Here is a 26,339-nt window from a genome sequence, read left to right on the forward strand (position 1 = left end):
GGGTAGACTCATGAGATGAACAAAGAGAAGCTGCAGGATTGGGCACATCATTTTCTGAGTTGGAACCCCGCTGGGGCCGTACATTTATGTACAACGGAGCACACATCCATGTTCAGCAAGCTCCAGGGCTCCAGGCTGGGGCTGTATTGAAAGTATTTACCATACACGTATATCGGCGCAAATTTGAACAAGGTCTTTCAAGGTTTTATATGGTCATATACTGCATGGATAAATTCAGCTCCTGTACCTAATCTGCACCCTCATGTGCCTAGGTGGGCTCTTACTGCATAATGCAATAACAGCACCAGAGACTCTCCACCCAAGGATGGCAAAATAATACTTCCAAGGTTTTCATATGCCATCTTAGCCTTCTCTGCATTCTCGGAACTCGAATGCGCTCAAGATTGTCATCGCCCCCATGCGGCAATGTTTTCTGCCTCAAAATCAGAGAATGGTCAATACCTAGGTACTCATTACTGAGAGACCAGGAAAAAATCATAACTCTGATAATGGAGATGAAATATCAGATCAACCATTGCCGGCTACCAAGGCCCGAAAGTTGGTCATACTTGCTTCAAACGCTCTTGACTGGACTTCTTGTTCTCAGTATTTTCAAACTCTGGATTCCTTCGATATTCTCTCATTCAGCAAAAAGAGGCTCTAAGTCGATAGAAATTCGACGAGAATGGAGGACGCTGAGCGAGGCAGAGAGAAAAGAGTACCTTGACGCAGCAGTATGTCTGACACGGATGAAGTCACGAAGAGATCCCCGAGTCACTACTCATGATGATTTTTCCTATCTCCACAGTCGCGTTGGACACTATTGTAAGTGGTGAACTCCCCTTTCCTCAACACATAAGTATTCGATTCAAGTTCTTCTTTTAACGTGAGCCTTCAGCACATCATGATGATGCCGCACCATTCATTCCATGGCACCGCTACTTTATTCATTCGTATAAACAAGCATTGAAAGACCACTATGGGTATCAAGGTACTTTGCCGTGAGTATGGTGGCTGTTCCCGCGAGACTACCGTTGTTTGAAACTAATATTTTCTTAGATATTGGGACTGGTCAAAAGGTTACCAAAATTTTCTTGAATCGCCAATATGGCATGAGAATCTTGGTTTTGGTCCCAACGGAGACATAAGAGGCCCAGGGGGAGTTTCAAAGGGGCATTACGTCAATACCGGTCCATTTACTGGGTGGCTCAGCACAGGCTCAGCTAGACCCGACTACCTGGCGGTCCATCTATAATGATTATACCGATTTTCTCACTGAAAGAGGCGGTTCTAATGTGGGCAGCTCACTCGTCCTTTTGGAAGCCTATAGTCTACAAACGGCCAAATCAATGGGTAATTCTAGCTCGGCTTATGCTTGACGGTTGACGAACATATTAAATACAGTTGCTACTGCATGGTACGCCAATAGTAGTCTGGATGCGATCGCTAATTCGTGGGCGGGCAAAGTTCGTGACGACTGGCGTGCGACCAGTGGCCTGGAGATTAATTCGACGTGAGGGAACCTTTTTCTTCAGATTTCCTGTTCTGCTGCTGAATGATTGTAGATACATTAATTTCGGCTTTGGAGATGAGACCCTGGACGACATCTATGGCCCAAATGTTCATCTGCTTCGCAACTTGAAGACCCAGTAATACCCTGAGAACAAGTTTGATCAGTTCTTTCCGCTCTATTCATAAAAAGACGAAATTGGCCGTATGTTTAAGAGAAATGCAGAGGCCGGCTACTCTACAGTGCTGTAATATTTTATAATGATGTATGAATCACCGGCATTGGTTATTGACTTGATCTATGTAGTTAGTAGTATCGGGCTAATAGCTAATATGAGATAATCATGCCCGCCTCCAGCCCGGGTTACATTCAAGTTTTTTTTTTCTTTTTTTAGAATTTAGAGTATGCAGTAGTCAAGTTTAGTGCAACTGTGACTTCAAGAAGCTTTTTACAGGGTAAGAAAAATATGTTTGAATATTTGTATCATCCAATTCTATTGGTCTCTTAGTAAATTCGTGCTATAATCTCAAAAACATCATTCCATATACATCACATAATTTCCACACTCAATGTGTGGAAAAGTCAAAACCATTCATATCCATCGAATCATAATATCACAATCATTCATCAAGCAAACTTAGAAGCCTCAGCAGAGGCATCCTCAACTTGCACGGCACCAACCTTGCTAGCAGCAAGACCAGACTCTTCGATATCGTGACGGAAGCGCTCCTCGTCCTCGCGCAGCTTGGCAAGCATCTGGCTGTGAGCATGGTGAACAGGCTTGATCTCGAAGAGTTGATCCATGCTCTCAAGAGGAAGACCCTTAGTTTCGGGGATGAGGAAGTACACGAAGACGATAGAGCAGAGCATCAGGGAGGCGAAGAAGAAGTACACTCCGTAGCCCATGGTAGAGAACATCTGGGGAGTGAAGCGAGAAATGAGGAAGTTCCAAAGCCAGTTAGATGCGGCTGCGCAAGCCTGAGCAAGGGAACGCATGTTGGGGTCGAACATTTCCGAGTTCAGAACCCAGGGAGTACCGTTCCAGGTTGGGGTGTAGAAGACGGTCCACAGGTAGAAGAAGAACATGGCAGCGATACCACCACTGTCCATGTGGGTCTTGGGGTGAAGCGCTGGCTGTGCAACCTTGATGTAGGCACCGACAATCCAGAGACAGACGGAACCACCAAAGGCACCGATCAGGAGCAGGTTGCGACGACCGACACGGTCGATAAGGTACAGCAACCAAACGAAGGTGACAACAGTCTTGACAACACCGAAGATACCAGTGGTAAAGAGACTAGTGTTGGTACCAGTAACTCCGATACTCTGTAGATATGATTAGAATATGTATGTTAACTGAGACCTGATATTGAAACTCACCTTGAACACAGTAGGGGAGTAGTAGTTGATGGCGTTGATTCCGGATCCATTCTGCCAGAAGAACAGCATGCTTCCGAGGAACAGGCGGTAGAGGACTTTGTTGTTGTGGTAAGCAGCCTTGAAGGGGTTCCAGAAGCCAAGACCAATTTTCGAGCGCTGCTCTTCAAGAGCCTGATCAATGGCGCCAATCTCCTCAATCATGTAGATATCATTCTCATCCAGCTGGCGGATCCAGCAAAGGTTTCGGATAGCCTCCTCGCGACGGCCCTTGGAGAAGAGCCAACGGGGAGATTCACGAAGGAAGACACCACCGAAGAGCAAGAGACCGGCAGGGATCAACTGGACAGCAAAGGGGATAATCCACTGCTTGTGGCTAGGGGCCATAGTAGAATCGACACCATACTATACATAATATGTGTTAGCATCAGCAACATCGTGAGTACTTTGTTGGTTAACTTACGTTGATCCAGAAACCAACAAGACCACCAACTTGCCATCCAAGCTCGTACACACCGACGAGACGACCACGGATAGCCGGGGGAGACAATTCAGAGATATAAATAGGAGTGATATTGGAGCCAGCTCCAACACCCAGACCAGCCAAGACACGACCAGCGTAAATCAAACCAAGTCCACGGTCACCATTAGCGCCCAGCATAAGACCAGCACCAAGGATAAAGACCAGAGCGGAAATCAGCAAGGCGATCTTGCGACCCCAGAAGTGACCAAGAGGGTAACCAAAGAAGGCACCGAAGAAGGCACCGGCCTGGTAAAGAGAGACGATATTGGCGCTGAGCAAACCCTGGGCAGCTGTTGACATGGAGGAGAAATGGAACTCGGACTTGAAAGAATCAAGGGCCAAGGTGGTACCGATGAAGGCACTGTCGTAGCCGATCATGCATGATGTGCAAGATGCCACAGCCGCTAGAAGGTAAACCCTCCAGTTGTAGACGGCCTTGGGGGTCGGTCGGTCCTCAACCAACTTGAGGATAGACATTGTGATGGATAGAGATAAGAAAAATTAAAAGGGGGAAATGATAATATAGTACTCTGTACTACCAATGCACAAGGCAAAAGAGCAGTCAGATATACTACTGTAGATATCGCCGATAGGCGTGTAGTATAAAGTGTGGAAAGTGATGAAAGGGTGGGAAGGATGAACTTGAGATAGAGAAGAAAAAAATTCTACGAGGGCGAAGACGCGATCTAAATAGTTTCCCCAGACGGCAAAGAGTTATTTGGACGAATCGTGGGGAATGGGGGAATGGGAATCCGGGGATAAAGCTCTAGAGGGAAAATATCGTGGGGAGGCAAAAAAAAGCCACGCGGAGAATCGAATATCATTAATAACCTTTTCATATTCCTTGGATTTCAGAGTGTGTGCCAAGTCGGCAAAACGAAGAGAAAACAAGAGAAATGAGAGAGATGAATAGAGTCTCTTGGCCACACTTGGCCACGAGGGAAATATAGACCTTGGACAAGTTCAAGGGGCTTTTTAAACGAAGAAGGATTGGGCAGCCGAGGAAATAGAGTGCTGGTTGGACGAATCCTAAGAATGTGGAGAGCTTCCAAGCCGTGCATATGTGGATCCAGGGTCTTGGCCTGGGGGAAGAATCAGCTGGGCTTTGACATCTGGGGTAGTCTAGGTACTGTGAATTTGGTTCAATCTGGGGGCAAAATAGGAACAAAAATTCTAAATAAACTTCACTTTCTGATAGGCTATTGAAATGGAGAATTTAATACAATATGATTGGATGAGTCTAATTGACCCACCTACCAAATAAACAATTGAGAATAACCAATGAAAATAGAAGAATCAGTAATGGAGTGGCGGGGAAAAGCGATCCCCGGCCGCCTATTTAGTCTCAACATTGACTTTGGGACTAATGTCAATCTCTTAGTGAATCTTATTACTGTAATCCGCCACTTAAACTAAGACAAATTTTCTGATTGGATGTGGCAAACTATGCGAGACATCTGTGTACCCCATGGGGTGTACATAACCATGGGAAAAGCATTCAGCCCTCGGTCAGATGGGATAAGTCGGTGAGGCTCATGGCTGATCTGGCTGGAAGTATGCAATGAGGGGCATTGAGGGGCATAAAGTTATCAAGATATAATAGTTAGAAGTTTCCCTACTTCATAGTTTGAAGTTTTAGAATACTTAATGATAATTTCTCTTTTACCAACCTTGGAAGTTCAACTTGAAATCCCAGTGTTCCATACTCCGTACATAGCCCTGTCTTGTGACCCAGCGGAAAAACGATCTCCGGATAGTGTTTCTCCGCCTGAGACCGGATCTTCCTTTACTCGTGCAAAACCTGTTGAGATAGCTTCAATTGGTTGCCGCCCGGCCCGGACTCTTGTAATCACCCCTCATTTCTTATAATTTTTATACGGAGTATCCCCTCCTTTCTTCTTTATCACACTTTCGTTATAACAGAAAAAAAAACAATAATATCAACATATCACAATGGCCGCCCCTGCTGTCACCGCTGATACTCGTCCTGAGGAGCCCATCACCATTCCCGCCGACCGGGATGGTGTCGCTTACCTTTACGGTCACCCATTGCTGAACTCCCTGTCGCCTCCTCTGCACCAGACTGTCTACAATGCTCTGGGCCTCAACTGGACTCAGATTCCTCTGTCCAGCGTTACCGGCACATCCGAAACCTACCCTCCTCCTTACACAGTCTCTCCCCCGATCGAGAAGTACATGGCCTCGATCCGCTCCAACCCTAAGTTCGTCGGCTCGTCCGTGACGATGCCCCACAAGGTCGCCATCATGCCTCACCTGGATGACCTGACTGAGCACGCCCGGCAGGCCGGTGCTTGCAACACCATCTTCCTGCGCGACGACCCCGCCACCGGCAAGCAGCAGTACGTCGGTACCAACACCGACTGTGATGGTGTCCGTGAGGCTCTTCTCCAGAACTCTCCTAACCCCGAGAACTTCCGCGGCCGGCCCGCTCTCATCATCGGTGGTGGTGGTACTGCCCGCACTGCTATCTACGTTATGCGCCGCTGGCTCGGCTCCAGCGCTATCTACGTCGTTAACCGCGACGCCGCCGAGGTTGAGGCTATCCTTGCCGAGGACCGTCAGCGTAACCCTGACCCTACCGCTCAGGCTCCTCTCATCCACGTCACTGATCCCGCTGAGGCTGCTCGCCTTGAGGCTCCTGCCGCTATTGTCTCCGGTATCCCCAACTACCCTCCCAAGAGCCCCGAGGAGCTGAATGCTCGTGCCGTTATTCAGGCTTTCCTCGGCACTGCGGCTACTGCCGACAAGCAGGAGGGTGTCATCCTTGAGATGTGCTACCACCCCGTTCCCTGGACTGAGATCGCCAAGCTGGCCTCTGCTGGTGGCTGGAAGGTCATTCTCGGCTCCGAGGCTCTGATCTGGCAGGGTCTGGAGCAGGCTCGTCTCTGGACTGGCAAGGATATCATTGGTACTCCTGGTCTGGTGCAGCTCGTCAAGGATACTCTTTACAAGATTATCGCTGACCGCCAAGAGAACAAGCCCAGCCTGTGATTTATTCACAGTGTGTGATTTGTTTACGAAAAAAAAGAACCTTTCTTCATGTTGTTTAACGATTGTATAGAGCTTCGACATTCTTGCATATATTACTAGATATTTGGCGTCGCTTGTGGAATACATGACACTTTTACGGATACCACTGGATTTTCCAACCCTTTCCCAATTCGTCAAGTAAATTTCATTATATAACATAACTAGTAACGAAATCATAGATCTATAGTCTGTATAGTCTAGATCTAGATCGGCCTATAGCTTACGCACCAGGTCGAGTATAAGACAAGTGACGGACTCGCCGCCAAACTTCCCGCACAGTACGTTCCTGTGATTCGCGACCCGTCTCCGTCTCCGATGGTCCAGCAGGTCTAATGGCGAGATATAACCGGCTTCCAAGGCGCATATCTCCAATAGGCGCTGTATCAGGGTTCTCCGGTGGGTTGGCAGTAGTTACCAATCCACCCGCCTCAAGCAGAATAGCAATACCCGCAGCAACATCCCTAGTACGAAGTTAGTAATGCAGCTCCGAGAATTGCTTAGCAATTCAAAGGATTTGAAAACTCACCATTCCCAGCAACCTCCTTCCCACCAGATATCAAACGATCCCATGGCTGTATATGCCAAATCCAGTGTGGCGCTACCCAAACTCCGCATTCCATGCACCATGCCACCCTTCCCATCACGCGATCCCAATTCCGCGGCCATATTTATAAAACTCTCAATCTTGCGATGCATATTTCCGTCCGGAATATCGCGCCGATCTTTACCCCATTCGCAGGAGAAAATGCATTGCGAGGGTGCGTTCGCCGGCATGGGTGGAATGGGATTACGGATTAGTGGGAGCTGGCGCTTCTCGTTCAACCAGGCGCCACGGCCTGGGCAGGCCGAGAAGAGTTGGTCTTGGAAGGGGGCGTATATTACGCCGATGATAGGGCGGTGTTGGACTATGAAGCCGATAGAGACGCAGAACATAGGGAAGATGTGTGTGTAGTTTACAGTTCCTTGATCAGTGTTAGTGGACTTGCGACTAAAATTGATATTCGAAAGAATGGAAGGGTTGGAATTACCATCCAGAGGATCAATGCACCATGTTGGCTCCTCAGTAATTAGATAGTCGCGGGATTGACCCTTTGCGTAGGTTTCTTCACCGAGGAATCTGGGGATAACATTAGCGTGAATCTCCCAATCGCAGGCAAAAAAGAAGATCATACTTATGTTCAGGGTATTTGCTCTGAATTGCATTGCGAATAAATACTTCCACATCTATTACACAGACTGAGTTAGTTCATTGCTCTCTTGCTGATCAATAGCCGCTGAACCCCGCAAATCCTGGCAAGCTTACCCTCATCTGTCTGCGTCACAATATCAACGGAGCTATCCTTCTCCTCGAATTTCTGATCACCACCAGAGATACGCTGCTCTACTCTGTCCATCAACATGTCACCAGCTTTCCGACCGAGGTTCACGGCAAAAGCGTATATCTCGTCCAGCTCATCTTGAGTGAAGTTGGAGACGGGCATAGCGGGGTTATGCAGGTAAATGGGGATTCCGGAGCGGGAAATATGGGGGATCTGGGAATGGGGGAATTGGTGGAGGATGGTGTAGATGAAAGTTGATTCAAGGAGAAGGTCCAGTTCGTTGGGGTCTTGATTGAGTCACTTTGCCCGGTGAAAAAAGCACGAAGCTACCGTCACTAGCCGGCATTTGCCTTATCGGGTTCTCCACTTTGGTGGAGACACCGGATGTTGCTACCCTGTGATGAGGATGCAGATTCTGGGGCAATTGACATTTTCTGGTGATTTATCTAAAAATAGAAGAGATATTAGAATTGAACAGCTTTATATGTCCCCATGACTCATGTAAATTCATCTTGGAACTTGGTCTGGGGTTTTTGAGGCTGGATAGGACACACCGCTGAATATGGGGGCTAGGGGCAAAGTGCGGAGAACTGGACTGCATAGTGATATCCGGAGAGCATCATTTTCCTATCAGTTCTACTAGAGAGTACTATGTATCTGCAAAAGAGGGCAACTGGGAACTCCAACCATTTATCATGATTCATGAAAAGTGGTAGTCAAGAATTGACGCCAATGACTCGTACAAGACTGAGTAACATGAAAATACTCCAGTTGGCGGTACAACCGCTGGCATGCCACCACATGTATGGCTGCACATGATATCCATCTATTGACACAGTGTAGATCAATCAATTCGAATTTATGGATCAATGAATATCTTTTACAAAACCCAATTTTCTTTATAACTCAGACTGCCAGTGGTTTCAATTCTCCCCAGTCTTCCCAGACTCTCGAGCCTGCCCAGTGTCGGCTACTACTATTTCCTACTACATTGAGCGTGACTTCACCTGCACATGTGGGCATTCCTCATCCCAGTTCCCAACACCTGGCATTGAATCCTCCAGAGCTGAGCATGTGGATGCCAGTGCCAGTGTGTAACAAAATTTACAACTTCAAGTTGAACCTTCTCGCACCAGTTGACGCCAGCACTTGAGGCCCGGGGACTGTCCCACATGTGCATAGTATGCGCATGCTCCCACCATAACATCCATGTATTGAATCACTGGAATGATTTCCAACCTTGGAAGGTTCCGAGCATTCAAATGTTACTAGTATCTCACACACAACTTCACATAATGGATCAAGAGCTTTATTGGCAGCTTGAGTTGCCTTATTACTAGTAGTAGTTGAACATAGACTCGATTCTGATGTTTTATTCGGCATCCCAAGGTTTCAACTCCAGGGCTTGAAGTTTGAAAACATTTTGAATGCACATCCATGGATGTGGGGTTATACAAGTGCAGGACTTGGGGGCATTGGACATCTGGATGAGGTCATTGCTGAGTTCGATCTACATGACTTCAAGTTGAACCAGCACTGAGTTCAATCATTATGTCCACATCCTTGGAAGTACTGAGGTGTTCAAGTTGGCCTCGATCCACATATTCGTCCTAACCCTTGACCGAGAATCCCAATTGGAGATGATTGACACATAAGAATCCGACCGAGGTCATTTCCACGCTAATATAGGACTAAATCAAATCCGAGGTGCGGTGGACAGGGTTTAGCATTAGGGTGCACTAATTATAAAACAGTTCATAACTCCCCACAAAATCTCAGTCAAGTTTCAATTCAGCATTACATTCTTACTAACAGAATTGAAATAATACCAAAATCCAATACACACAACCCCTCCACTGTAATTCATCGTAATTCATCCCACACAGCCCACTATAGTCCCCCCCACACGGCAAAGCGCTCACCCGCACCGAGGGGCAATGCGGAGAACGGATGAAACGGGTACGCGCAAATGAACGAATAATTCACCACCAGCTCTATTATACACAACCTCCCACTAATTCTCCCACCACAAAACCTTCCTACCCAAAAAACCTTCTCATCAATTCAACCGCCTTACATCCACAATGGGCAAGTCAATTCTCCTCATCAACGGTCCCAACCTCAACCTCCTGGGTACCCGCGAACCCCACATCTACGGCTCAACCACCCTCCCCGACGTCGAGTCCAACGCCAAAGCCCAGGCTACCTCCCTCGGTGCTACACTAGAGTCCTTCCAGAGCAACCACGAGGGTGCGATCGTTGATCGTATCCAGGAGGCTCGTGGAAAGGTTGATGGCATCATTATCAACCCTGGTGCTTACACACACACTTCCGTGGCGATCCGGGATGCGCTGCTCGGTGTTGCCATTCCTTTTATCGAGTTACATGTGAGCAATGTGCACGCTCGTGAGCCTTTCAGACACCACTCTTACTTCAGTGATAAGGCTGCGGCTATTATCGTTGGCTTGGGTGTTTATGGTTATAAGGTTGCTGTTGAGCATGTTGCTCTTAACTTTAAGGAGTTGGAGAAGGCTACTCTGTAGTTTGTTTCTTCTTACTTCTTAGGTCAATGGTTATGATGTCTTCTCCGAAATTATGATTGGATTTTGTGAGATGATAAAAGTTTTATGTTAGGATTAAAGCCATCAGGTTGGAAGAATATTGTATATAAATGCTCAATTATCATCTACAATGAATGGGAATTTAGATGACAACATTTAAAGTTGCTTTGTGGACAATTGTACTGTCGCTAAACTGCTAAGTAGGTAGTAATACTAGATAGTATATATGATTGAGAATATTCCATCAATGGCCGTCAGCCTCAATTAATCTCATTAAACCTCGGTAACACATAGATATGTCTCTCTTGCAATCCCGGAGCACACGTATGGGTATAAATGCACTTGATCGTGCCGTATGAGTAGTGTGGAAGAGAGATATCTATCAGCCGAAAGGTGCCGACCAGCGGCTATAAGTAGAACGGCATACACCTGATCATACTGAGCGCTTTGGCGTCCCAGACATGCTGATTGATTGTGATTCTCTTCGAACTCCCGGTGTCCCGTTACTCGGTATCTGATGCTGTGCCAATAAGAATGGCTCGATTTGACTTGAGAAGGAGTACATTTCTGGAACACCCGGGTCGGCAACGAAGCCCAGGTTTTGCATGAACTCTGGTTGATGATCGGCCCTAGAAAAGAGAGATGCGGTTTAGATATTGAATGTTGAAATCATATGAACTAAATGGTACTCACTTGTCAGCACCATCCAACGATGCCAGTTCGTCAAATAGTGCATCCAGATCTGGTGCAATTCGTTGCTGTCGACGTGGAGGAGGACCGTACCCATCCATGTCGACGAAGGGACTGAGACCAAGAGAGGGATCTTGATAGGGTTGATGGTATTGTGCACCCGGAGGATATGGTGGCGCGAGGTCGGGTATCATGGGTGGACCGGGATGTGATTTTGATGGAGCAGATGTAGACTGACGAAGACCACTACCTAACCCTGCATCCATTTGACCTGGTTGTGCAGAGACCTCAGAGGCACCGCCAACAGTGGTCAAAGAAGGAGTAGGTGTAGGTAATAATGAGCCTGATCCGTCATCGATAGTTTGGGTGGCTCTGAGCCAGGGGGGTTGAGAGGAAGGGATCCGGGGTGGACGTGGGGTGTGCGGAGCCAGGGGGGGTTTCCATCCGATCCACTAAGATGACGAGGGGTACTTGTAGGCGGTAGGACATGAGATAATGTTGGATCCTCGTGGGCGGAAAGGTCTGGTTGATGTGATGTTGCAGGAGACGCCATCGTCCCCTGACTTCTTTGTGTAATGGTCTGACCGGTAGGTGGGCGGTCTGAGACAGACCAAAGCTGTACAAGGTGAGATGAAAACGATTGAATCTTGTTACGCAGACCCAACTCGACATCAGATACCATATCGCGGGAGAATGAACGCGGAAGACAGTATTTCAGAATCATGCCAAATATGGGAGCAGTGGCTGAGAGACTATACGTCTCCAAGTAAACCTGGAGGCAGTGGATCAACCGCTGCGAGCTATCAATAGCGCGGGCTTTGTGCGGCATCTCAGGGATGTTCTGATCACTCTCACGCGCAGCAATCTGTAAACTCAAGGCAGAGACAATGCTTTGGTATGTCATTTCCAATCCAAAGATATGCGGCGACGCCAACTTGATTGGGCGACTCTGTAAATCGACACGATAGCTCTTGGGGAGGGCAGCTGCCCATCGTTGCAAATTCAATTCTAGTGACTCTAGTTGCGATCGGGAGACGGTCGGGTCTTGCTTGTAACAACACAGATCGTTCAAGATAGAAACGAGCGATACCAAGCGATTAAACGTGCTCAATGCATGAAGGGGCCCTCGTTGCATGGATGCTCGAGATGCTTGAGTAGGTCGAAGACCAGTCATATCCTCCCATGGATGCCATTCTTCCAATCCATCTTCATTAATAGATCCCACACGGGCCAAATCATTTCGGCGTAACGAGGGGCATTGTGATGTTTGCTCAGCAATGAGAGTTTCCAGCACAAAGCATCCCAAAAACACATGTTTTGCTCGACCAAGTTGCTTGCCCTGTTCGGGCGACCGCGAAGAAATAGAAGGGAATGAAGGTTGATCCAAACCTAATGTCTGAGCAATGCGGACTGAATGACCAACGAGCATCCAGGCTGCGGTCCATTCTTGCTGACCAAACTTGATGAGCGACAGGATCAGCAAAGCTTGGACGTGGCCCACTTCAAATGGGCCTGTCTCGACGGGAATTAGGTCTCGAGCAGTGTTATACAGGAGAGATGGGTTAATTCGGCTATTCTGGGGGTCGGATTCTCGGGCGGTGATGGATGCATCTTGAAGGGAAGCGAGGGTCAGGACCGCCCACAGGGCGGCATGGTCACCGGACCCAGGTGCTGAACGGGTCATGTACACATCGCCCTCGGTATACTGAAATGCTGTTCGAAGGATATCGTGCTTTTCCAAGATGGGAAACCAGCATTGAGTGTATGAAAAGTATATATCAAGAAGAGGCCACGCATTGTAGGGTATTTGAAGAGGGGAATTGGTGGAGATCGCTCTGGGGTCGTCGGCATGGAGGGAGATGGCGAGGGTAGGGGATTGGAATTCATCGGATGAGGTGGTTTGAACACCCGAGTCTCGAGTACGGTATGCAGCGGGCCGAGGTGCAGAGCTGATCATGGACATGCGGGAGGGTGAAACCCCCCGGGAACGGAGTCTCACGAGCGTCCAGTCCATCTGGGATTTGCCATTCCTGAGCCTCCGACGAGGCCAGAATCCCATCCACGTCCAGCGGAGTATCTCCCTCGCTATATGCTTGTAGACTACGATCTCTCTCCTCCTCGGGCTGCTCCAAGACGACCAGCATCCGCTCAATATCCCTCAAGACCGTACTGTTCTTGAACGATGAGAGTAGAGTATCCGACCCTTCCGCCTCCTTGCCCATCGTGGCAAGATGGCTGGGCAGATTGATCGATCTCATCAAGGCTCGCATGACATCTTCACTACCTTGAATCTTCTGGAAGACCAGCCCCCAGAGCAGCTCGAGGGAGCGGATGTAACCTGTCGGCAAACCTCGTTTCTTTGGATTGGCCTTGTATGTGCAAGGCCTGCATAGCGAGGCGCATGTTGAGCACACTGGTTGGACGCCATCACATTTGTCTTTCTTCGATCGGCAGCTGTCGCATGCTCGTGAGACGCGCTGCCGCTTCGGTTGGGCTGCTAAATCCTCAGGGCCGTTCATTTTGCCATCGTCGTCGGGGTCGGTCCAGCGACGTTTGGATTTCCCGCTCGCGCCGGTGGCTTGGCGAGGGTCGGAGCTCATTGTGATTGCTTCGATGATCCACTAAGCGATTTTGGGCGCATGTTCCTGCGATGCGATCGTACGCAGCACGAGGGGCAGTGTTGAATCTTTTGCCGACGGGCTCGGGAACAAGGTGGGTGAGCTATGCCCATGCACAAATGGCCCCCACTGGCTTACAGATGGACCGTGCGAGTATAAAAAATGGGATGGTAGATTGGGCCTGGGGTAAACAAGGAAAGGCCGGATGAATGTAAAAAGGAAAAAAAAGTGACCAGACCAGGAACCGGAGAGCCGAGGTGTTGGCAGGATTCTCACTCTGTCTGTTCCGGGGAAAGGCACACACGGGCCTACACGGACTTCCCAGCGGTGAACCAGTCGCGGGTAGGCAAAATGTCAGAATGGGGACGGACTTGGTAGAGTGTTCCACTATGGGGAATTTTTATTACGTATCTGGTCTACATGTAGGGTGACTTTTTGAAATAATTCATACAAGAAGTAGTTTTTTGAAGTAAGGTTCTCAATATAAAAAATTACTTCAATTCTTAAGGTTTAAAGGACAGAATCCAGTTTTTTTCTCCTACTCATTTTAATTGCAAATTTTCTTTGTCATTTTTAGGAGATTAATGCGCCCCAGGCTAACCTTGCAGTTCCCCACGGGGGGAAACTAACTAGCCCAAAGTATATGTAACCGGTAGAACACTTTGCCCTAGTCAAACCAACCAAACCAGTCAAACTCATTCAAAGCTACTCTGATGGTTACTTACCGGTAATTTATTTTGTACCACCATCGTATTCACCGGGTAACGCTAAAAACCTCATCCCCGCAAAATCCCACCTACACGGTTCCTCTTGTCCCATCTTTCCTAGCTACTAGGTTAGTTTGCTTCTTCTCTTCTTCCTTTCCCCACACATTTCGCAACCTGTTTTTTGAGGGGGCCTTAAACGCCTGGTTTTTGCTTTTCGTCTTTTTTTTACTCCCTCAATTTGGGATATGGGATCGATTCCCTCTGCATAATATTTTTTGCGACCATGTCTATTCTCGTGCGCCCACCCAAGCGCAAATTACATGAGGCCGAAGAGGGACCTCGGAAATATAGCGTCGGAGTTTCCTGGTCTCCGGGAACTCGTTCTAACTCCCAGGGCAGTTCACGACGACCTAGTGAACAACCAGACTCCCAAAGCGATTCCCATCACCACGCCACTTCCCTCCGAGAATTACATTCCAATCGCGCTTCCCCTGTACTCTTCGACAAGGGACCGTTGCAGACACCGCGTCGCTTTAATCCTACTGCCTCGGTTGTTCTCATTGGAATTCGGGGCACCGGAAAGTCCAGTCTCGCAGTCATTTTGGCCGCAACATCCGGTCGACGCCTTATCGATGCCGACCGATACTTCCAACAAGTGACCGGCTGTTCCCGTGCGGCGTTCAAGAAGGACAATGATCATGCGGAGTACCGAATTCAGGAAGCCCGCATCTTCGAATCCATGCTGGCGGATAACCAAGAGGGATGTGTGATTGCGTGTGGGGCTGGTTCGATGGAGCGCAGTGGTCAACAACTGCTGAGAGAATATGCTCAGACACACCCTGTCATCCATGTGACTCGGGATCCTGAAAGTATTCAGTCCTATCTCAAAGCATGGGATACACAGAAAGTCCGACACTTCCTGGAGCTGTCCGGGCCAATCTACCGAGGTTGCTCGAATATGGAATTCTTCAATTTATCGGAATCGACCAGCGGCGAAAATATGGCTAAGGATGCCCACAATTCACCGGGCCCCAAGTTGGAACAGAGATCGCAGACGCCTACCCCCTTCTTGACCTTGAAGCGTGTGCAGCGGGACTTCCTTCGCTTCATTGCGTTTGTGATGGGGGATGCTACCGAACTTAACCGCCTGCACTCGTCATTTCCCTTGTCTTTGATTTCAGTACCGACTCGGCCATATACCCATGCCATTACAGTTCCATTTTCTGCTTTACGAGATAGAGACCTTGATATAGAAGAACTGGAGTTTGGTGCGGATGCGTTCGAAATCTCCATTGATGTCACTAGTCCGTCGGGGCAGCAGGGGACCGACTCGAACCTGGCAGACAGCATCAGTCTAGCCATTTCGAAAATTCGTCGCAACATCATCGTCCCTATCATGTATCATGTGGAGAGCTATACCTCGCCTCAAGGATCCCTTTCTCCTTCTCCGAGTTCACGGTCTACGGACGAAGCTTACTTGACCCTTGTCCGACATGGCCTTCGACTCGCTCCTACTTTTTTGACAGTTGATCTGTCACGCGACGACAACTTGATAGCTGAGATTATCAATGCGCGAGGACGGATCAGTATTATAGGTCATTTCGAGGCCTTCCGTGCTCCACTTGGGGGGTTGGGATGGCGACGAGTACATGGAGATCTACAATCGAGCAAAGAGGATTGGCTGCGATGTGGTACGACTGTGTCAACCAGCCGAGTCAATGGAAGACAATCTCGCCGTGGAAAGATTCCGGCATCGCGTTCAGAGTCTTCCAGGTGCCATTCCCCTGGTTGCTTACAATACTGGCCCTCTTGGACGCATGTCGCGCTGCTTTAATCCCATTTTAACCCCTGTCACCCATCCCTCTCTCACACAAAACAACCCTTCTCATGTCCGTTCTTCCATAACCTCCCGCGATGCGCAGCAAGCACTCTACAGTTCCTTCGCCTTGGATCCCATGCAGTTCTTCGTCTTTGGTGCCAATGTGACCTACAGTATGTCACCGCCTATGCACAACACTTCCTTCAAGCTGTGTGGGATGCCTCACACCTACTCTATACACCAATCGGCCACCCTTCGCGGCTTGAATGATCTTGTCGAGAATCAATTCTTTGGTGGCTCTAGCGTCAGCCTTCCTTACAAAACCGAAGTCATCCCTCTCCTTCACTCCATGTCTCCACACGCTAGGGCTATCGGTGCTGTCAACACGTTGATTCCAATCCGGAACAATGATGATTCCGATCCCCGCCTTTCCCAAGAATCCTCGATTTTTATGAAGAAGAGCCGCGCCGGCCCAATCAAGGGCTTGCATGGTGACAATACCGACTGGATAGGTATCTGCAACTGCATTCGTCGAGGTCTTTCGCCTGCCAATGCTGTTCGTCCAACTACGACGGGTCTTGTTATTGGCTCTGGTGGTATGGCACGCGCCGCTGTTTACTCGATGATTCATCTTGGTGTGCAGCATATCTTTGTCTACAACCGCACCCTCGCAAATGCCGAAAAGCTGGCCCACCATTATAATCGACAGGAGCTTTACTCTTCTGAGCATGTTGGAGCTGATGGACGGCCGCTGGTCAGCACCATCTCCTCCATGAATGAACCATGGCCTGCCGATTACAAACAACCAACGATCATTGTGTCCGGTATCCCGGCCCATAGCATCGGAGGTCAACCTGCACCTAACTTTCATGTTCCTACTCAATGGCTCGAAAGCCCCACTGGTGGTGTTGTTGTTGATGTAAGTTCCAACCTCTCCTGTCTTGTTGATTGTTATGAACTAATTTCTTCCTCAGCTTGCCTACAAACCTCTTAATACCCCCTTGATGAAGCAAATTCGTGCTCTCTCACACCGCGGCTGGGTCGCGCTGGACGGTCTAGATGTCCTTCCCGAGCAAGGGTTTGCTCAGTTCGAGCTATTTACTGGTCGTCGTGCACCTCGCCGCGTAATGCGGACGATAGTCCTCCAAGAATATGTGGAGGAGGAAGGTCTTGATGACCCCCGTGCTATCCGCGACCGACTTCAAAATCTGGACGGTTTACCGTCATGAGATATTAGCCGTCACCGGCCTTACATTGCTACGACTAGTTGATCATTTCTATTGTCTGATTATCTGTGTGATTGTGGATCCCGATGGATCGACAGCCGATCACCGGGCTGATATTGACAACTCCAGTCCTTGGCCCCCGCAGGCGCCACCTTGCCGCTGGGGCAGAAATAGATCGGGGCCTTTAGTCTAGAGCCATTGGCCCACGATGGGAAAGATGGACTCACACATCTTTCCCTAGATCGAGGTTATGGCCAGCTATCCCGATTCTACATTCTGCTTCGCAGCATGTACTTGGTGCAATCCGTGATCATCCTTCCATCTCTTCTTCGGATCGATGACGGGCCTGATGGGGTCCATTTGAGCTACAAAGAAATTATTTACGGAGTACACGAAAACAAAGCAAACATAAGGCCACAGCCTTACGAATCTTGAAATGGAACAATGTACATAGCTATACGAATGAACGCCAGATATCCAATCGGGACCATCGGACCATCCTGTACAGTCTTAATTCTTCCATCCGCTAACCCCTATAACAGTAGGTCTTAATGGCCCTAGTCATTGCTAGACCCTATTCTGGACAATAGAATATTCCCTCGAAGTTCTTTTTTGACCCTGCAGTTGACACCGTCATCCTTTTTGCCACTAGGGCAGAGGTTGTCCAACTGTAACCGATCAACCCGGGCGTCATTCCGGCCCCAATGCCCCAAGCGCCTGATGAACTTAATTCCCAGGTACCTAATTGACTAAGTGTACTCCAAGTATGGAGTACCGTGGGTTTATTAAATATGGTTATTGGATACCATGTGCAAAGTAAACCAAAGGCAGTCAAAGTATTTAGGTATAGAAAGTGTCATCCCGGACTTCCGATAGACCAGTCTCAGACGGATCCTGGTTCATGAAACACGGATATTTACCGAATATTAACAACATTGAATCTACATGATGTGATACTGTCGTGCAGTTCAAATTTCGGGAGACACTTCATTACTGCTGTGCAATTGACAGTTCATCAGTTAAAATTCCGGGGGCAACGATCTTCAATGAGAATCCTTAGCGCGCCACGATCCTGTTCCTGGATGATCATTTTCAGGGCTGGCCTGATGAACTATAACACCGGAAATGGTAATATAATGATAATATTCCGTGGAGTCCTTCATAGCCCTTTTCAATCTTGAATCATTTCCAATGTCCTTCTGAAACACGCCACGTGATACGTTTCAGGCACCGATGAAACAGCGGCCTGGGCTATGGAGTACAGTCGGGAGGATTCTCGCCCGTCAGCGGCGCAGAGGGCTGAAGGAAATGATGGAATAATGATGGCTAGCTTCAAGAATTCTGTTGGCTAGGAGCAGGGACCTGACGTCGACATGCATGAAAAATGAACGAGCATAATTCTTTTTTCTTTTTTTTCCTTTTTTTAGTCGGACTTTTTGGCGGGAAAAAAAGAGGAGCCCCAGTTCTGAAGAATGGGAAAATCTTTCTTGTAGGGTTGTTCCTGGATTGGACGTCCGTGTACACCGAACCGGAACTAAATAATAAATGGTTAGTCTGGTGGATAGGGAATGCCCCAGTTGTGCCGTAGACTAATATTAATCTGTGCAGGGGGTGGCCCGCGCAGCTCAGTTTGAGACAGACGACCCGTTCCATGGGACACATGATGGGGACTTGGACTACTGAGCACAAGTCGGTTGGGTAGATCCGAGCTGATTCAAGTTCTCAATGGGCATTTGATGCAGGTTAAGACTTAGAGTTGGTGACGATCTAAGGAGATCGAAGCATGTCATGTTCTGGTGTATATAGTCCATGGACCAGCCCATAGCCTTCAGGCTATCGCCCCTCACCCTCTTCGTCTTTCCTCTCATAGCTTCCTCAGACTCTTTTTAGATAGTAGCCACGAAGATCATGGGAAATGAAGTCCAAGTCAAGGGGCTGTGGCAATCTGATTGGGCCGTGCACCCCTCATGGAGTGGCCCGCACGTTCTCTTTGCGTAGTCAAGAGATAATCCACGTATGCTTAAAGAAAAAAAAGGTATTTTTTGAGAGTCTAGATACCGCTTGTCAGTAAAATTGAAGGATTGACTTTGCAGGGACCTGGAAACAAATCAATTGGAGGATATCGCGATAGTCAACATAATAGTTGTAGTAAAGAAAGTTGGTGGTCCAGACCTGGATTCTGCCACTTCATCACGCTCTCCTTACTAACTTCATGTTTCTTCAATCTTTCCCCCTGTCAATTCTTCCTCCCCATAATTTCTTTTCCTTTGTTTTCTATTTTCTTCAATGTTGAACAGTATTTTTGTTTTCTTTTTCCTTGATTAACTTGAATATTCTCCCCGGAGTTGATTCCCCAGAATTGCATTATTCCAACGCCCGCGAGGGGCAAATCCACCCCCCAACATCTCGTCTGCTGCGCTTGTCACAACACCCGCGCTTTTCAACTTGAAACCTCCACAACTCGCACTAAAGCGTGCTCATAGGTACGTTCCTTTGCAATTTCCAAATCATTCCCCTTAATTTTCGGAGAGGGGCAAAAAAAAAGGAACAACACACAACACACCCATATCTATTTTCAACCCAACTCCCCGTCCTACATCATATCAGCCCTCATTAGTTCAGCCGTGAAGCGATCATTTTCCGGACCCCAAAAGGGGGCGGATGTCTCACGCTTAAACCGTTCATGGGTCTCATTTTTGGCTAACGCCTTAGCAGTCTGCTTCAGCCACTAGTCTCTCTCTCTTTCAGCCCCCCCCTTGTCGCATTCTGTGCCCCCTCCCCCCTCCGATCCCACCCTGCATCTTGTTACATCTCATCGCAAGACTCTGGATACGTGATTTTCGTGATTTCAGATTCTGGAGAACTGGCACTGCATGTTTGCGCATACGTGTGCTCTTGCCCCTCGTCGTCACTCGCTCTCTGCCGAGCTGCGGTGAACGTAATCATTCCCGTCAACTGAAAGGGTTCCCTTAATAAACATTCGAGTGGGTGGCCTGAGAAAGAACAAGCTTCACGATGGAGTCTCCTACTCTGCAACCAGAGTCGCCGATGGACCAGGAGGATATCCCCTTCCCTTGTATGGGCTGTGGAGAGGTATGTTTGGATACGAAATATAATGACCCTGGAATATGCTGACAATGCATTTTTTTTATCGGGCATAGATCCTCGAGGAAGGAAAAGCTTTTGAACTATGTACGTGACAAGAAATCCTGGCTTCGCGTGGGGACTTGGGCTAACTTGAACCAAAAGCTGGACAACGATGGCATATTGATTGTTTCCGATGCAGCACTTGCAACACCCTCCTAGACTCGGATGCTCACCTCCTCCTACTCGGCGATGGCTCATTGATATGTAGCAATTGTACCTACAGCTGCAATTCATGCGGCAATAAAATCGAAGATTTGGCCATTCTCACCGGCGACCAGGCCTTTTGTGCGCAGTGTTTCCGATGCCGCAACTGCAAGAGAAAGATCGAAAACCTACGCTATGCTCGGACATCCCAAGGAATATTTTGTATGGACTGTCACGAATCACTAATGCAACGGCGGCGGAAGAAAAAGGCTACAGCGGCAGCTAGTAAAAAAACCCCAGGACCGGGAGTCAAACTGGACAAGTCGTTACCTTCGCTCCCACCCAACTTTGAAGAGAGACAGCAAATGTTGGAAGAGGATCCTAGTGAGGCATACCTTGAGAGCATACCAGAGCCTGCGTCTAGCAGGGCTGACGACGCGAATCGACCGGGATCTTCTGCTTCTCGCCCGACAACGGCATCAGGTAAGGAAACCCACCACTTTTCTGTAATTCCGGGGTATAGCCGGCTAATGAGATCGTTATAGACAACCTCATACTTCCCTCTAGTACATACCGAAGCAGCCGTCTTTTGAGCTCGCAGCGTGATAACGACGCTGGAGACGCCGGAGGAGAATTACTCATTCCACTCACATTCGATCCCTCCGAGAGTCAGCGTTCTTCACGAAGACAATCACAGGCACTTCAAGAGACCCCTCGCGATTACTTCGGCCACATGAGAACCGACTCGTCGATGGGAGCTCACCGTGACGGCCTCGAACCCCAGTCCCATGCATCCACAGAACATTCATCCCCTCACATCGCATATCAAGAGAAGGGCTGGGAGCATACCGAGCCGGAGACTGTTCGACGTGATTTGGATGGAGTCAATGGTGCAGGTGCTAAACCTCCCTCGGGTATTGACCATAACAGGTTGGGCAAGACCGAGTCTGCTCGGAGCTCGAGGTCAGATCTGCCATTGGCACTGAGAGAAACAAGTGCATTCTTGGGGCTACCAGCCCCGAAAGTTCTCGCTCAAAGGACGACATCACCCGTCACATTCCTCTGGAGAGTACTATTCCTCTGCGCCCCTCAAACGAGCTGCACAGACTTCACGACCATGGCTCAGCGGACTCTGCACGATCACAGCCCTCGAGTGGTCTGGCCCACCTCCCCAAGCGTGGTGATTCACTCGAAAGCAAGCATCATCAAATTGCACGGAAAGAGATGGGAAGCTCCCCCACATCATCTGCATATGGAGGATCGCCCACTTTACCCGAGATTGGTACAGAGCTGCCGAAGCAAAATATCACCTCGGGCAATACGTCACTCTCTGATACTCAGCGGCATATGGACAACGCTGGCTCGCCGTCCTTGCCGCAGTATACGAGTAACAGTGATTTCTCCCAGGATGAGGATCTGGCACGCTTCATCGGTGGAGATTACCTGAATTTCCGCCAACCCGGTAGTGCTTCCGCCACCCGTCACAACCGGAGCTTCAGTGAGAAGAGTGTGCGGACAAACAAGGAGCTGAAGCATGGCCGGTCGCCCATGAATGGAAGCATATCTGGAACTGATATGGCTAGCCCGACTATCGGTACGACTCCGACTGAAGAGCTCTCCTGGCTCCGTGGTGAACTTCGCAAGGAACGCCAACGTGTCAGCGAAATGGAGAATGCTCTTCGTGCAACGGCAGATGTCAAGCAAGTTAACACTGAACTTTCTGAGAAGCGATCAACGATGGTTGTACTGGATGCTCAGCGAGAGATTGTCCTTCGCGAGCTTACCGTACTCACCGACCATATCGAGTCCGAGAAGCGCGGTGGTAATTCTGGTACACCTTTGGATCTTGGGAAGCTCTCAAATCATGTTCTGCGAGAGCTTGCTGAGTCCATCCACAAGCTGAAAGATTCCTACACTCCACAGATTGAGGAGTTGATTCAAAAGCGCAACGACCTTGCCGAAGAGTTAGTAGAGATCAACCGAAAGAAGGAGAAGGCGTTCCAGGAGTTCGAGCAGCTGTCTTCCAAGAATGCCCAATTGGCCGAGCTCAACAACCAACTGGTCCATCAAATCCAGGAACTTTACAAGACAAACCACGCAGACCACCGCGGTCCTAACGGCCTGGGTATCTCCCATCACAAGGATAAGTCTGTTACATCTATTGAGGCTCTGAGGCCCATTGGCAGCCACGATATGGCAACCTCGATCTCCACTGCTCACATTTCAGAGGACGGAGAGCCCGCAACTGCCCAGGTTGTACCTGGACCGCAGGTAGTCAGCATTCGCAAGGGCCAGCCTCGCAAGTTCAACTGGAAGAAGGGCGGTCAGAACGTCGCGAAGGGTGTCAAGGGCCTCAAGGGAGCTTTCATGGGCAATGATGAACCTGGTGGCTTGCCTCGCTCTCAAACTCAGGATCCCAAAGGATTTGGCTTTTTTGGAAACCAGCGGAACAAACAGGGAGGCAAAATGTCGCAGGCTGACAGCGTATCAGCCCTTTCTGATACCATAGGCAGTACGTTTCCCATTCATTCATTCCTGAAGTTCTACAACTAACATCTTTTTTTAGATCTTTATGGTGTTGACTTGGAAATACGCATGGAACAAGAGAAGAGCATCATTCCGTACATTGTCACTCGTTGTATTCAAGAAGTGGAGCTCCGAGGTTCGTTTCTCTGCATTGTACTTTTCATCCTGCTTTATCTAACAAAATTTCTAGGTATGGACATGGAAGGTATCTACCGTAAATCTGGAGCTGCTTCAGCTATCCAGGGCATTCGCGAAGGATTTGAACGCCTTCCGTTTGATTACGATATATCAGACCCTGATCTTGATATCCACGCCGTCACATCGTCCCTGAAGCAGTATTTCCGCAAGCTGCCCAACCCTCTGATCACATATGATGTTTACGAGATGATCATTGAATCCGGAGAAATCGCGGATGCTCCCACCAGAATCGAGGTTCTGCAAAAGGGTCTCCGAGAACTCCCTCAAGTACACCAAGACGTCCTTGAGTTCCTTATGTTCCACCTGAAGCGTGTTGTGGAACGCCAGGAGGACAATCTGATGACAGCTCAAAACATTGCTGTCGTCTTTGCCCCAACCATTATGCGGCCTGAAAGTCTGGCTCGTGAGATGACGGACGTACAGAAGAAGAATGATGTTCTCAGATTTATGGTTGAGAATGTCCCAGATATTTTCATGGGCCTCGCCGTTGAACACCGATAAGCAGTCATTCCCCCTACCAAGTACATTCTTATTTATTTCGATTCCTATGCGTTCCTTTTTACCACGCATTTTATTAAAGGTTCTCGAGATATGTGACGACCTTTTTGCGCATCTTTCCCTCCCCCCTCTTCCATGTCTGTGTTTTCTTGCCAGCGTTCCTTGTTTTACAGATACCAACGTCTTTCTTTGGTCATTTGGTTTGATTCACTTTGTCCCTTTGCGCGCTCCCCCATCTCTACACTCTGTTTACGATCAGCGCTGCACGCTCGATACAGATACCCTGGTTTACCCCCTTGTTTTTACATATTTCCGCAGGTTCGAAGCTAGTCTTTCCCTCGGGTCCTCTCGGTCTCGCCAGATAAAAGCGCCTCGTCGGTGTCATTCGGGGGAAATCAAAATTCTACTTTCTGGGTGGTGTTCATTCTTCTGTCTCATACTTGTTCAATGGGTTTCTTTTCATTTGTTTCTCCTTGCGCTCTTTCTATGTCGAGCGATGGGTTATGTTTAGCGTTATGCATCTCTATCGCAGGTCGAGTACAGAGATTTGTAGATTGATTGGGATTCTTTTTAATTTTCTAGCTCATACTTTTTTTCTCCTTAAAGTCATTGTAATCCTCCATCAAATCATAAATCATTCAAATTTTCCATTAGTCCATGCAATGTGCATTATTATCTTCATGGATCTAGTCTTAAGTCCCAGTATACAGATTCTCCGCAGACAAATGTACCCGTGTCCGCATCCCGCACCAATCACCCCCGACCGCCTACGACATCACAGCTCCAGCTACACCCGTCCTAGTCCTAAGAACTAACTCCCCTCAACCCATGCCCGCCATAAGGGCCTCTCTTTTGTTCTTGGATATCTCTACCTAGCCTCTACTCTTGCCGCAATCTATCCGTCACCATGTCTAAACCAGGAAAATACCTCCTCCTCTCCCTCCCCACCTCCATCGTCCCCTCGCACCACAAAGACGACGCCCTCGCCGCTGTCTCGACAACTGTCTCTCCCGAGAATGGTTCCGCGGCCTCCTTTTCCATCCCGGAGTTCAAGATCGGCACACTAGATGCCCTTGTCCAGCAAGCGGATGAGCTTGCGAAGCTTGAGGGACAGTGTCAGGGAGTCGTCGCGAAGGTGGGCGATGCGTTGAAGAATATCCTCGAAGGAGATGAGGCACAGATTGAGCGGATGAAGGTTGTCAATGATAGTATGTTTTCTCATTATCCCTGAGGGGATATCGCTTAAGTTCCAATTGGGGTTGGGATTTGATCTGACTTGTTATTGTAGAACCTGTGGACCAGTACCTCCGCTCTTTCCAGTGGAATAAGGTCAAGTATCGCGCTGATAAGCCATTGGCTGAACTGATTGATCTGCTCTCGAAGGTGCGTGAATTTATGCAATGCGCATGGCGCATGGCGCATTATTTTCTATGATGATCAGTATGCTAATATGCGAGGTATTCAGGAAGCTGCTAGCATCGACAATGATATCCGGTTCAAGTACTCGCAATATAATCAGGTCAAGAATAACTTGGCTACCCTGCAACGTAAACAAGCGTACGTCTACCTCCTTTCCTTGAATATAGCACGGGACATTGTGTCTGTATACGTTCATTGCTAATTTGCTCGATTACAGAGGAAACCTCTCAACAAAATCCCTCGCCTCAATCGTGGACCCCAAGTCCGTCGTCCAAGACTCGGAGTACATTGAAACTCACCTCGTCGCCGTTCCCTCCCAACTAGTAAAGGATTTCCTGAAGACCTACGAGACCATCTGTGAGATGGTCGTTCCCGGTCCGCACAATTGGTTGCCTCCGATAGCGAGTTCTCGCTGTACGCCGTGACGACTTTCAAGAAGCACAGCGCGACATTTGTCCACAGGTGCCGTGAGCAGAAGTGGATTCCACGAGACTTCAAGTACGTTGAGGGTGGAAAGGAGGAGGAGCGGAAGGAGGTTGAGCGTGTTGGAGGGGATGAGCGTAAGCTCTGGGGTGAGACACTTCGACTTGGACGGACGGCCTGGAGCGAGGCTGTTATGGTCTGGGTTCATATTCTTGTGTTGAGGGTCTTTGTTGAGACGGTCTTGCGGTATGGATTGCCGTTGGACTTTGTCTGTGCTTTGATTCGGGTAAGTGCATTCTTATTTTCTTTTGCAGTGTTACATATGCTAACTCTCCATGCAGACTCCGTCAGTGAAGCAGGCCGACAAGGCTAAGCAGAACCTCGAGGAGAAGTACTCCTACCTTGCTGGAAATGCTTTCGGTCGTGACAAGAAGGGTCGCGTGAAGCGGGATGATCCTAATGAGATGCATGGAGCTGAGGGCAGTGCGGACTACACGGCTTATGTTTTATACGAGTTCGAGTTCCAGTGAGCATCCAGTCGAGTTTGAGAGATGTCGCTTGAGGGGGGGGAGGTTCAAGTTGC

At 48.7% G+C, this 26,339-nt stretch overlaps 8 protein-coding genes across 8 annotated transcripts; 5 read left to right on the forward strand and 3 right to left on the reverse strand.

Moving 5' to 3' along the window:
- Positions 1 to 2,137: 2,137 nt before the first annotated feature.
- N7483_011126 (sugar porter family MFS transporter) lies at positions 2,138 to 3,887 on the reverse strand (the record flags this gene model as incomplete). The annotated part of the gene is made up of 3 exons (XM_057094553.1): positions 2,138 to 2,836; positions 2,891 to 3,292; positions 3,351 to 3,887. 3 exons carry the CDS (start codon positions 3,885 to 3,887, stop codon positions 2,138 to 2,140), a joined length of 1,638 nt encoding a protein of 545 aa, XP_056940524.1.
- A 1,476-nt stretch (positions 3,888 to 5,363) lies between these two features.
- Positions 5,364 to 6,422, forward strand: N7483_011127 (shikimate dehydrogenase family protein; the record flags this gene model as incomplete). The annotated part of the gene is made up of 1 exon (XM_057094554.1): positions 5,364 to 6,422. One exon carries the CDS (start codon positions 5,364 to 5,366, stop codon positions 6,420 to 6,422), a length of 1,059 nt encoding a protein of 352 aa, XP_056940525.1.
- Positions 6,423 to 6,681: 259 nt separating this feature from the next.
- N7483_011128 (inositol monophosphatase family protein) lies at positions 6,682 to 7,942 on the reverse strand (the record flags this gene model as incomplete). Its single annotated transcript, XM_057094555.1, has 4 exons — positions 6,682 to 6,922; positions 6,988 to 7,578; positions 7,634 to 7,685; positions 7,765 to 7,942. The coding sequence occupies 4 exons, from the start codon at positions 7,940 to 7,942 to the stop codon at positions 6,682 to 6,684; spliced, it is 1,062 nt and encodes a 353-aa protein (XP_056940526.1).
- Positions 7,943 to 9,864: 1,922 nt separating this feature from the next.
- Positions 9,865 to 10,323, forward strand: N7483_011129 (type II 3-dehydroquinate dehydratase; the record flags this gene model as incomplete). The annotated part of the gene is made up of 1 exon (XM_057094556.1): positions 9,865 to 10,323. One exon carries the CDS (start codon positions 9,865 to 9,867, stop codon positions 10,321 to 10,323), a length of 459 nt encoding a protein of 152 aa, XP_056940527.1.
- A 451-nt stretch (positions 10,324 to 10,774) lies between these two features.
- On the reverse strand, positions 10,775 to 13,631 carry N7483_011130 (putative C6 transcription factor QutA; the record flags this gene model as incomplete). Its single annotated transcript, XM_057094557.1, has 4 exons — positions 10,775 to 10,970; positions 11,035 to 11,374; positions 11,503 to 12,945; positions 13,031 to 13,631. The coding sequence occupies 4 exons, from the start codon at positions 13,629 to 13,631 to the stop codon at positions 10,775 to 10,777; spliced, it is 2,580 nt and encodes an 859-aa protein (XP_056940528.1).
- A 1,008-nt stretch (positions 13,632 to 14,639) lies between these two features.
- N7483_011131 (putative quinate pathway repressor protein QutR) lies at positions 14,640 to 17,404 on the forward strand (the record flags this gene model as incomplete). Its single annotated transcript, XM_057094558.1, is given in 3 exon segments — positions 14,640 to 16,047; positions 16,067 to 17,094; positions 17,150 to 17,404. 3 exon segments carry the CDS (start codon positions 14,640 to 14,642, stop codon positions 17,402 to 17,404), a joined length of 2,691 nt encoding a protein of 896 aa, XP_056940529.1.
- Positions 17,405 to 20,416: 3,012 nt separating this feature from the next.
- Positions 20,417 to 23,917, forward strand: N7483_011132 (uncharacterized protein; the record flags this gene model as incomplete). Its single annotated transcript, XM_057094559.1, has 7 exons — positions 20,417 to 20,494; positions 20,563 to 20,593; positions 20,651 to 21,175; positions 21,238 to 21,655; positions 21,709 to 23,204; positions 23,259 to 23,354; positions 23,409 to 23,917. The coding sequence occupies 7 exons, from the start codon at positions 20,417 to 20,419 to the stop codon at positions 23,915 to 23,917; spliced, it is 3,153 nt and encodes a 1,050-aa protein (XP_056940530.1).
- A 904-nt stretch (positions 23,918 to 24,821) lies between these two features.
- N7483_011133 (H(+)-transporting V1 sector ATPase subunit C) lies at positions 24,822 to 26,286 on the forward strand (the record flags this gene model as incomplete). The annotated part of the gene is made up of 6 exons (XM_057094560.1): positions 24,822 to 25,122; positions 25,203 to 25,297; positions 25,356 to 25,471; positions 25,551 to 25,721; positions 25,778 to 26,042; positions 26,098 to 26,286. The coding sequence occupies 6 exons, from the start codon at positions 24,822 to 24,824 to the stop codon at positions 26,284 to 26,286; spliced, it is 1,137 nt and encodes a 378-aa protein (XP_056940531.1).
- Positions 26,287 to 26,339: the final 53 nt, after the last annotated feature.

Source organism: Penicillium malachiteum (genome assembly GCF_028827825.1).
Source record: "Penicillium malachiteum strain IBT 17515 chromosome Unknown utg000005l:1.0-9002435.0:326005.0-9005861.0, whole genome shotgun sequence".
In the NCBI taxonomy this organism is placed as follows: Eukaryota; Fungi; Ascomycota; class Eurotiomycetes; order Eurotiales; family Aspergillaceae; genus Penicillium; species Penicillium malachiteum.